The sequence below is a fragment of the Trematomus bernacchii genome, unplaced genomic scaffold (assembly GCF_902827165.1).
Source record: "Trematomus bernacchii unplaced genomic scaffold, fTreBer1.1, whole genome shotgun sequence".
Classification (NCBI taxonomy): Eukaryota; Metazoa; Chordata; class Actinopteri; order Perciformes; family Nototheniidae; genus Trematomus; species Trematomus bernacchii.
Genome location: NW_022987792.1, coordinates 348,811 through 360,869, shown reverse-complemented (window position 1 = coordinate 360,869; position 12,059 = coordinate 348,811). Strand labels below are relative to the sequence as shown.

Sequence of the window (12,059 nt, the reverse complement as noted above, 5' to 3'; positions counted from 1 at the left end):
AGCTGAAGTATTGCCCCCCCCGTGTTTTATCCCTCGGAAATCCCATTCAGGTACAGTAAGCTCTCTTAAAGCTGCACAGGGAACCGAGCCCTCCAACATGTCCTGTCCCCCCCGACATTTCACTGCTGGTTCTTCTGTTTGATTGCCTTCATGTCTGCGAGTCCGCTCACCTTGACAGGAGATATTTTAATTGCTGCAGAGATATGCAGAAAATGTATCTGGCTCTCACAAGTGGACCTGTAGTCATGTGGAAGGTATGTTTTTGCAGCTGACATTCCAACCTGATTTGTGGGGTCAATTTCTTGAACAGTAAACCCCACCACCCCCTTCTCCACACACACACACACACACACACACACACACACACACACACACACACACACACACACACACACACACACACACACACACACACACACACACACACACACACACACACACACACACACACACACACACACACACACACACACACACACACACACACACACACACACACACACACACACATTTTTACCCTGACCTCACCCCTCAGTGCATAGACGGCATATTTTCACATCCAGGGATCGGATATGTTTGCCCATAAGCGACATGTTGTTGCCTTATTGTCTGAATATTTCTTAAGTCTTCCAGGAGCCAGGGGATAATGTGTTCAGTGTTACGATCTGTTTAACCACAGGAATCTTGGGCAGGCCCAGATTGATCTACCCTTACAAAATGTGTCCATTACATGTCCCACATTAGTGTCTAAAACAATCTTTATTTTGCCTGAGAAGTGACTCATGGCTCCAGTATCGCCCCGCCAGTGTACTTAACATTTGTACAGTATGTCCAAAAGCGTTTAAGCTAATGAAGCGTGATCTATTGTTTAATTTGTAAGTCTAATTTTAGTTTTTCTAACTTTGTAGCAGTTTTCCTGTCATAATTTTTTCCAAAAATATTTCATGGACCCATCCCAGATGATTTAGTAAGATAGTTCTGTAAATTATAAAACTATTAGGGATGTGTTTTGCATTCCTGTGTCCTTATTGTCAGTGATGCATCTTCTAGCAGATAACTGGCCAACATAAATTACTTCATGTCAGAAGTTTTATCTGCAACATAAATGATAGCAGAATCGTTTTCGGCCATCTGAACCATCTACAATAAAAGTCAGACTTTGGTGTCAATCCAATAGCAATAACTTAGATACACGTTTCTCCACTTTACAACACCCTCAGTAGATAAGAGTGAAATGCAGCCACAAGAAGACAGGCTACATGTTGCTTAAATTCCAAGGAGGCAACATCATCTTCAGTTGAGCTTTACTTAGTTCAATTGCAAGCAAGGGTCCAAACTACAATCAAACAAATACAACCAGGCATTAGTTGGTTAGAGGAATACTCTGTTACAGTAAAAGTCCTGCATTCAAAATGTTACTCAAGTAACAGTAGAAGTACTCAGATCTTGGACTTGAGTAAAAGTAGAAGTACTCTGATCTTGTACTTGAGTAAAAGTAGAAGTACTCTGATCTTGTACTTGAGTAAAAGTAGAAGCACTCTGATCTTGTACTTGAGTAAAAGTAGAAGTACTCTGATCTTGTACTTGAGTAAAAGTAAAAGTACTCAGAACTTGTACTTGAGTAAAAGTAGACAGATATTGTACTTGAGTAAAAGTAGAAGTAGTCAGATATTGTACTTGAGTAAAAGTAGAAGTAGTCAGATCTTGTACTTGAGTAAAAGTAGAAGTACTCTGATCTTGTACTTGAGTAAAAGTAGAAGTACTCAGATCTTGTACTTGAGTAAAAGTAGAAGCACTCTGATCTTGTACTTGAGTAAAAGTAGAAGTACTCAGATCTTGTACTTGAGTAAAAGTAGAAGTACTCTGATCTTGTACTTGAGTAAAAGTAGAAGTACTCAGAACTTGTACTTGAGTAAAAGTAGAAGTAGTCAGATATTGTACTTGAGTAAAAGTAGAAGTACTCTGATCTTGTACTTGAGTAAAAGTAGAAGCACTCTGATCTTGTACTTGAGTAAAAGTAGAAGTATTCAGATCTTGTACTTGAGTAAAAGTAGAAGTACTCAGAACTTGTACTTGAGTAAAAGTAGACAGATATTGTACTTGAGTAAAAGTAGAAGTAGTCAGATATTGTACTTGAGTAAAAGTAGAAGTAGTCAGATCTTGTACTTGAGTAAAAGCAGAAGTACTCTGATCTTGTACTTGAGTAAAAGTAGAAGTACTCAGATCTTGTACTTGAGTAAAAGTAGAAGCACTCTGATCTTGTACTTGAGTAAAAGTAGAAGTACTCAGATCTTGTACTTGAGTAAAAGTAGAAGTACTCTGATCTTGTACTTGAGTAAAAGTAGAAGTACTCAGAACTTGTACTTGAGTAAAAGTAGAAGTAGTCAGATATTGTACTTGAGTAAAAGTAGAAGTAGTCAGATCTTGTACTTGAGTAAAAGTAGAAGTACTCTGATCTTGTACTTGAGTAAAAGTAGAAGTATTCAGATCTTGTACTTGAGTAAAAGTAGAAGTACTCTGATCTTGTACTTGAGTAAAAGTAGAAGTACTCAGATCTTGTACTTGAGTAAAAGTAGAAGTAGTCAGATATTGTACTTGAGTAAAAGTAGAAGTAGTCAGATCTTGTACTTGAGTAAAAGTAGAAGCACTCAGATCTTGTACTTGAGTAAAAGTAGAAGTATTCAGATCTTGTACTTGAGTAAAAGTAGAAGTACTCATATCTTGTACTTGAGTAAAAGTAGAAGTACTCAGATCTTGTACTTGAGTAAAAGTAGAAGCACTCAGATCTTGTACTTGAGTAAAAGTAGAAGTATTCAGATCTTGTACTTGAGTAAAAGTAGAAGTACCAGAGTGTAGGAATACTCTGTTACAGTAAAAGTCCTGCATTCAAAATGTTCCTCAAGTAAAAGTAGAAAAGTATTATCATCAAAATATAGTGAAAGTAGCGACAGTAAAAGTAGTCATTGTGCAGTAGAAGGACAAAGAAGCATAACATGGAAATACTCAAGTAAAGTACAAGTACCTCAGAAGTGTACTTAAGTACAGGACTTGAGTAAATGTACTTTGTTATTTCCCACCATCAAACTAAAATGGAGGTCGATTGTGTCTGTCCTTTAAAATGTAAAACTTCATCTGATCGAGGTTCGTGTGCTAATCAGGACTTTGAACAATCGTTTTAAACATATTCGTCATTGGCAATGTCCGACTTTGGCATTTGTGTTTTGTCTGTTTTTTTTTCAACCACAAGGTCGGTTCAAAAACGGTCTTGAAACAAATGCGGCTCGACATCAACCGTACATCAATTTCTCTGGTTCCCTCGCTCTAATCAGGTCCTGATGCTGCTCTCTGTTGAGGCCTCACAGTAATGGATGTTGATGCATGCCTTTTGGATAGAGCCTCCAGCTTATTCTTGTGGTGTTCAGTTATGGAAACTAAGTAACAATTTTATTATGATTTATGGTCAAATGGGGAGAGGCTGGAAATACATGTTTAGGACACGTTTTTCAAACATCTGATTCCTTTTATTGGAGAAATATATTTTACATTCAGTTGGTAACGTTGGTGCATTGGTCTGAGCCAAGCCCTTACAAGAAATAATGTAAAAAGTCAAACTGGAATTCAATTATCGGCTGCCAGACTTCCTTTTGTAAATTAAAAACACGTTTCGAGGGTGACTGTACGATTTGTCTTTTTTGTTTGAAGAATGATTTGGGACATGTTTCAATGGGGACTTGTACTGTACACGATGGCCGACAGGTGCAAATGCATTACAGCCCAAAACTCTTCCATTAGGAGAAACCACTGCAGTTTAAAAAACAATGCAAATAAAAAAAAAAAAAATGTGCCAAAACACATGCAAATGAAGGCATGACTGTCACTGGAAACTCACCTAAAATATATGTTTTATTGGCTTATTTTAACAATGTGATCACATGATTCCTTCTAATATAATGCAGATCTGCTGTAAGCTAGCTAGCTAACCTAGTTGACGCCATTTATACTCACAAAATACTTACTGTTGGGGAAATATTTTCCAAGGCCCATAACTTTGACCCAGTGTATCAGTTCTGTCCTGACTGAGCACACGCACCTGTAACCTTGGCTGCTGTGCTCTCAGTGCTCTGTCTCCCTGCTCCTGCCTGTTGGCGTCAGCTGATAGAGGTGTTATGATTCTATCTTGTTATGCATAATGTTGATTATTCTCTCTGAACTAGCTAAATACACGGGTCTGGGGTCGAGTTCTTCAGAATTGACGTGGCAACTCTACCGTGAAGTCAGAACCTCTGACTCTTTGACATGTTTTGTGAATTCTCCGGCCGAAGCTCCAAATAAACCCGTCAATGTTTGCCATCAAAGCTCCAGCTCTCCCCGTGTCTCTCTGAGTCCTGACTCCAATTGCTTCAGAAGTTTCCCACACACTTACAATTATGAAACAGACTCACAGTGACGGTTGGCTATCTTCATAATCCTGAACGTCAACAAGCACTCAGGTCCCAGCTGTGTGCATCACTTTATTGTTTCCTTGTTTCCGTTGTGTTTGGAGCTTCTTGCAGCGTTTCATTAATGTGGCGCTTTTGGTAAAAGCTGCTCACGTTTTTCGTAAAAGTCGGTGAAGATGTTTTCTCATTTGCAGTGAGGTGTTGTAGCGTGATTACATGTATGCTACTGTACTTGTACACACCTTAAAACAAACTTAAGTTTCATTGCAAGTAAAAAAATCGAATATAGCGCTGTGTGTCATCAGCATATTAAGAAAACATTGTTTTGGACCCTTGCTTTAATTTACAAAGCAAGCAAGGGTCCAAACAACAACCAAACAAATACAACCAGGCATTAGTTGGTTAGAGTGAAGGAATACTCTGTTACAGTAAAAGTCCTGCATTCAAAATGTTACTCAAGTAACAGTAGAGGTACTCAGATCTTGTACTTGAGTAAAAGTAGAAGTACTCAGATCTTGTACTTGAGTAAAAGTAGAAGTACTCAGATCTTGTACTTGAGTAAAAGTAGAAGTACTCAGATCTTGTACTTGAGTAAAAGTAGAAGTACTCAGATCTTGTACTTGAGTAAAAGTAGAAGTACTCAGATCTTGTACTTGAGTAAAAGTAGAAGTACTCAGATCTTGTACTTGAGTAAATCGAATATAGCGCTGTGTGTCATCGGCGTATTAAGAAAACATTGTTTTGATGATAACCTAAACTATGTGAGCATATAACTGAACACTATTATTGGGAGATAACAGGGACAGAAGAAGCCATATAAAGCAATAAGTGTATACCTCACAAAATCTAAGGTATAAAATCAAGACAAAGCGAAAGATAAATGCCACAAAAGTCTTTTTAAAGATGTGCACTGATATGGTTTCTCTTACACTCGATAGCAACCTAAACTAATTACAGTCCAGATCGGTCCAACGGTTCAATAATAAGATATAAACAGGCATTTTGAATTAATTGTTTCATGTTGTCATTCCAGGTTAAGTTGAGCTAATAAATCTAATTGTATCGCAGCATCTAGGTGTGTTTCTCCCACAGAGAACATAACTCTGCTGCAGGACTGATCCAGATGCACAAATCAGACACGCCTACTGTTCGGTCAAAGAGTTTAAACAACTACATGATGGAGCTTAATTGGATGTTATTTTATATTTAAATGCAAAGACAGGGACTTTATCTGAAATCCACAATGTGAATATTGTGTGATCTTCAGGTATGTAGGGTAACTGCACTAAGAACAAGAGAAGAGGAAGGATAAGGGAGGAATTTAAAGTCTGAAATTAGACAAATGAGGCGAATAAGAAGCAGCAGAAATAAGTGAGAGGTGAGATGAGTGTGAAAGAAGAAGAGAATGAGGGAGGGGAGTTGAGCCGAGTGTGAGAATGACTGAAAATGCATAAGCAGGGTGGGAGGGGAAGACGGTACGACAGAAAAAGAGAGGTGGTGGCAGTGAGTGAGTGAGTGAGAGATGGGCAGGGAGGTATAAAGAGAGGGACTGAGGGAGGGAGTAATATAAGAGAGGCAGCCATAGAGGGAGAGGTGACAGAGTAGATTATCCTCCTCTCTCTGCCTCATCATGTTCATGCTGCAGATGTTGACTGTTATCTCTCTGACTGTTATTCTCCTGGCATCTGTGGAAGGTAGGACACAACCATGCTTACTATGTGTGTGTGTGAGAGCGTGTGTGTGTGTGTGTGTGTGTGTGTGTGTGTGTGTGTGTGTGTGTTGCATAGCGTGCATGGTGCAGGTGGACAGCAAAAGAGAGCTATGGCGAAGACAGAAAAGAGGGATAGCAGCAGCAGCAGGGAGGCAGGAGAATGAGCATCTTAAATCAAACAACACAGTGTGTGTGTGTGTGTGTGTGTGTGTGTGTGTGTGTGTGTGTGTGTGTGTGTGTGTGTGTGTGTGTGTGTGTGTGTGTGTGTGTGTGTGTGTGTGTGTGTGTGTGTGTGTGTGTGTGTGTGTGTGTGTGTGACGGCGTCCTCCTCTCTGTTTTCTGAATGTTGTGGCAGCGTGGTGATGATCTGAAATCATGTGTGTCCTAATTTACAGCTCTCACTGCTCCTGCTGCTTCCATCACACTTTCATTTGTTTACACATTTGCTTTGGATGAACAGGCATCATGGCACCCCCTCCACACACTCCCCCTCTCTTTCTCTCACTTTCCCTGTCTCTCATTTCACTGCCAGGGTAGTATGTTTGCAGCACAATGGGATGCCATTGTAATTCCTCTGACATTCTTGTGTGTAATTGTGTGTATCCACATGTGTGTGTGTGTGTATGTAACTCGATGGCATGCGCACATTCTGCACAACAGATTACATTTTGATGGGAACTAAAGCTGTTTTACTCTCTGGTAACATCCAGGTATTGACTTCATAGTGTCTACAAACATGATGCTGCACAGTAAATATGAATTAAAAAAGGTTTCTGTATCTAGTGCTCTTTGTATTTGTGCAATAATGCAGACTGTGGGAAACTTTTGTGGCTGTCAAGATGTTCTTTTCTCACTTGAGACTAACATATTTTCACTTCGAGATCACCTGGTGAAGTAAAGCTATAAAAAGGTGTGAATTAAACACAGGAAGCCAACATAAATAATTGAGCCTGACACACAGGAACTTCACTATAAAACTGTTAATTGCTTTTGTTTAACACCTTTTCCTAATGTTTTTTGCTCTTGTCCCCCCCCCCAGGTAAAGGTGTGCAGATGCAAAGGGATGTCCAGTGCTGCATGTTGTACTCCCAGGGCAAGGTGCGTACCAAAGATGTGTTGCGGTTTGAGGTGCAGACGGAGGGGCCCGACTGCAGTATACAAGCCATCATGCAAGTATTTCAACTATCCACTCCTGGAGCTAAAGAGCAATCTGCAGGCATGGAAAATATGCCTCTCGTTAGAGGAGGGCAGAGCTGAGAGACATTGTCATCTTTCCAGGTCATGTTGTTATGGCAGGGCTCGGAGCTGCATTTGCCAAGGAAGTAAGAAAGGAAATATGTGGGAATAACAAGCGATCTGAAAATACCTTCCGAGCCAGCTGAGCCCCGCCGCAGCCGTCCAGTCAGAACAGCAGGCTTTAGTTAAAGTAAACCCCTCTGCATTGTGATACCTATTGTTTCCAGCAGGTCGGGGAAATCTGATGTAGCTGGGGAATGAGGAGCTTGTTTTCCGTTAACAAAAACATAGAATTCTTATAGAGTGGATAAAGAAAGTTCCTTTGGTCTTCTATTTATCAGCGAGGCTACCACCATTTGTTCATGTTTCTTCACTTTTGCACTCAGTTCGACTTCTTCCTAACATTGTTTGACTTTATTTCCTGTCATGTTACAGAAGGTTGTGATTCAGGCCTGACATGTGTCTTTTTAGTCGTCCACATTATTGCTGATTCATTGTTTTTTTTGCCAATCTAGTGTTTCCGGAAACCTTGTACTGCCATCCTGTGTTGTGTAATAACCATTGTGTGTTTGTTTTAATAGTATTTACACGAAGAAGGCGGTGAAGTGTGCAGACCCCAGAGACCGGAAGGTGAAGAGGTTGCTGAGAAAGCTCCTGCAGAGACAGAGAACCAAAGCCCGCCGGACCATGTGGCTTCTTCCTCACGACAACCTGCCCGTCATGGCGGAGGTAATGTGACCTCCAGAAATACACAATATGTTCAATGTAATACCAGTGGTGTAAAGTAACTAAGTACATTTACTCAAGTACTGAATTTAAGTATAATTTGAGGGACTTTACGTGGGTATTTCCATTTTGTGCTACTTTGTACTTCTACTCCAAAATCTGAGGTAAATGGTGTACTTTTACTCCACTACATGTATGTAATACCTTTAGTTACTTTACAGATGTGGATGAATGAAGTGAAATATAATCAAGTGTTAAATCAGACTTTAGTTCCACCTGGAGTAAATCCACAAGCTACCCTGCAGTATACAAAGTCATTCAAACTAGCTGCACCTTTACCAGCTTTGAGAACACTTTGATGATCAATCATTATAAAACATATCATATATATTATTCTGAAATGGACCAATCTGCACAATGACTACTTTTACTGTCGCTACTTTCACTATATTTTGATGATAATACTTTTCTACTTTTACTTGAGTAACATTTTGAATGCAGGACTTTTACTGTAACAGGGTATTCCTACACTCTGGTACTTCTACTTTTACTCAAGTACAAGACCTGAGTACTTCTACTTTTACTCAAGTACAAGATCTGAGTACTTCTACTTTACTCAAGAACAAGATCTGAGTACTTCTACTTTTACTCAAGTACAATATCTGAGTACTTCTACTTTTACTCAAGTACAAGATCAGAGTACTTCTTCCACCCCTGATTAATACCATAAATGTAATCAAATCAAATTGATCCAGCAAATCTAAGCTATCTAAGGTGGTTGTTTTATGATATTAAGGGAGTTTTGCATGCCATTTCCTTACATTTCCTGCTCTTGTGTTTATCAGGACAAGAAAGATAACTGGGCGGCTCTGAATGTGGAGTGATGGAGGGCCGTCAAATATGGAGGAAAACTCATAGTCATAAGTACGTTTGTTTCAGTGCAAGGAATTTATGTGTGAAAGGTACCTCTGTCAAATGTCTAATCCCACATTTATGCTTACCTTTCCGCAGGCCAAGTAAACTTTCAGCAGCTCGTCACCTTTCCCCGGCGCAGCCTGCTGACTCCAGTCGTCTTGTGTCTCTATCTCTTCACTATCTGTCTCCCGGGGACCAGACCTGGGCAGCAATACATATTTAAATGGCTTTAGATATTTAAACATGAACTCTGCTTGAAATATTCTCAAACACATGACTGGGACAGTCTCAACAGAGGAGTATATTTACATGTAAGATAAGTCGAATTGATTTTGTTTTTAAATGGCTCATACTGTTATTGGCCTGGAAGCGTTTCTGCAACATAACTTCTGGAGGCCGACGTGAAACCAGTGGAAAAACGTGTAATTAAGCAACAGGCAGTGATATTTATAGAATATTGTACATCAGCAAGACTATATACTTATGTGTGACATGTATACCTTCAGTAATGTGTTTTTTAAAACTGCACAGGGTAAAGTAGATGGGGTTTTGTCCATGAGTGTGCAGAATATCGGGGAAAGTTTCTCTAATAATTGATTTGCACTTTGTTTGGCTAAACCCAGGTTATAGTTGTCTTAAAGTTTGAAAATTATTCTTCAGGCTTTGACCTGATGTATTTGACTGTTAAACAGGTGAAATCAAAGTGGGGTCAGAGAGAATTCACCTGCATACAACTTCCTGTCACTTAAAGATCAAATGTTCCTGCTATTTTGTCCACTCTGTATATTTAACGTTTGTAAACCAAGCATGAAATCAGCGTCCATTGTTTAAAATGAGGCCCTCAGGCATCTACTAGAGATTTCAATATCTACGCATTCGCAGTTTACACGTGTCTTTTCCACCAATAGTTTGTCACTAAACTATGCCAAAGTATTCATAATTAAATTCACCACATGGCAAGGCTGTTACAACTTAGAGGGCTCAATTGTGTGTGTAACACACAAGTATTGTAGAAGAATGCACTGTATGTTAAAACACAGTATTTCAAGTGAACTATTTTATTAATTAATCTGAAATAATAACAAAAACTGTTTTTTCTGGTTATCTTTTGTGTCTCTGTGTGTCTTTTTATTACAAAGTACACTTGTATGTAGCTGTCTGGCAGGTGAGTGGAGAAGGACCCAAATGTCAATAGATGAGGCTGACAGTGACAGAATTTAAAGCAACATTATGCAGATTCTTACAGTTCAATTCTCAACACTGTTGTAAATGGCAAATATTACTTTGCTAACAGTCAATAATCAAGCAAGTGCAACAAGACAAAGCAAGTTAGCTAATATGACTTACCTGGCTCCAGTGCTAGCTCCTCGGGTTATGATGTGGGCACGACATCCGTCCTGTCCTGGAAACGTCTTTATTCAAGCTCCTGTGCTAACGGTGTAAACACAAACACTCCCCATGGTGCTAGTAGCACCCAGTCCTGTTAGCATTGCTAACTGAGCTAACAGCTAACTAGCTGAAAGCAGCTATTGTTAGCAGCAGTTAGTAGTTAGCAGTTAGTAGTTAGCAGTTGGCAGTTAGTAGTTGGCAGTTAGTAGTTGGCTGTTAGCAGTTATTAGTTGGCTGTTAGTAGTTGGCAGTTAGCAGTTGGCAGTCGGCAGTTAGTAGTTAGCTGTTGGCAGTTAGTAGTTGGCAGTTAGTAGTTAGCTGTTGGCAGTTAGTAGTTAGCTGTTGGCAGTTAGTAGTTGGCAGTTAGCAGTTAGTAGTTGGCTGTTAGCAGTTGGCAGTCAGCAATTAGTAGTTAGCTGTTGGCAGTTAGTAGTTGGCAGTTAGTAGTTGGCAGTTAGTAGTTAGCTGTTAGCAGTTGGCAGTTAGTAGTTGGCTGTTAGCAGTTAGTAGTTGGCTGTTAGGAGTTAACTACTAACAGCCAACTGCCAACTACTAACTGCCAATTGGCAGTTAGTAGTTGGCAGTTAGTAGTTGGCTGTTAGTAGTTGGCAGTTAGTAGTTGGCTGTTAGTAGTTGGCTGTTAGTAACTTTGGCAGTTAGTAGTTGGCAGTTAGTAGTTGGCAGTTAGTAGTTGGCTGTTAGTAGTTGGCAGTTAGCAGTTAGTAGTTGGCTGTTAGTAGTTGGCAGTTAGCAGTTAGTAGTTGGCTGTTATCAGTTAGTAGTTGGCCGTTAGTAGTTGGCAGTTAGTAGTTAGTAGTTGGCAGTTAGTAGTTGGCTGTTAGCAGTTGGCAGTTGGCTGTTAGTAGTTGGCTGTTAGCAGTTAGTAGTTGGCTGTTAGCAGTTAGTAGTTGGCTGTTAGCAGTTAGTAGTTGGCAGTTAGTAGTTAGTAGTTGGCTGTTAGTAGTTGGCAGTTAGTAGTTGGCTGTTAGCAGTTAGTAGTTGGCTGTTAGTAGTTGGCAGTTAGTAGAAGTAGTTGGCTGTTAGCAGTTAGTTGGTAGTTGGCAGTTAGCAGTTAGTAGTTGGCAGTTAGTAGTTAGCTGTTAGCAGTTGGCAGTTAGTAGTTGGCTGTTAGCAGTTAGTAGTTGGCTGTTAGGAGTTAACTACTAACAGCCAACTGCCAACTACTAACTGCCAATTGGCAGTTAGTAGTTGGCAGTTAGTAGTTGGCTGTTAGTAGTTGGCAGTTAGTAGTTGGCTGTTAGTAGTTGGCTGTTAGTAACTTTGGCAGTTAGTAGTTGGCAGTTAGTAGTTGGCTGTTAGTAGTTGGCAGTTAGCAGTTAGTAGTTGGCTGTTAGTAGTTGGCAGTTAGCAGTTAGTAGTTGGCTGTTATCAGTTAGTAGTTGGCCGTTAGTAGTTGGCAGTTAGTAGTTAGTAGTTGGCAGTTAGTAGTTGGCTGTTAGCAGTTAGCAGTTGGCTGTTAGTAGTTGGCACTTAGTAGTTGGCTGTTAGCAGTTAGTAGTTGGCTGTTAGCAGTTAGTAGTTGGCAGTTAGTAGTTGGCAGTTAGTAGTTAGTAGTTGGCTGTTAGTAGTTGGCAGTTAGTAGTTGGCTGTTAGCAGTTAGTAGTTGGCTGTTAGTAGTTGGC

General features: G+C 39.9%; 1 protein-coding gene across 1 annotated transcript; it reads left to right on the top strand.

The window, feature by feature from the left end:
- Positions 1-6,015: 6,015 nt before the first annotated feature.
- Positions 6,016-10,131, top strand: ccl44 (chemokine (C-C motif) ligand 44). Its single transcript, XM_034149792.1, has 5 exons — positions 6,016-6,133; positions 7,190-7,319; positions 7,968-8,115; positions 8,958-9,036; positions 9,124-10,131. Exons 1-4 carry the CDS (start codon positions 6,070-6,072, stop codon positions 8,994-8,996), a joined length of 381 nt encoding a protein of 126 aa, XP_034005683.1. The 5' UTR covers positions 6,016-6,069; the 3' UTR covers positions 8,997-9,036; positions 9,124-10,131.
- The last annotated feature ends 1,928 nt before the right edge of the window (positions 10,132-12,059 follow it).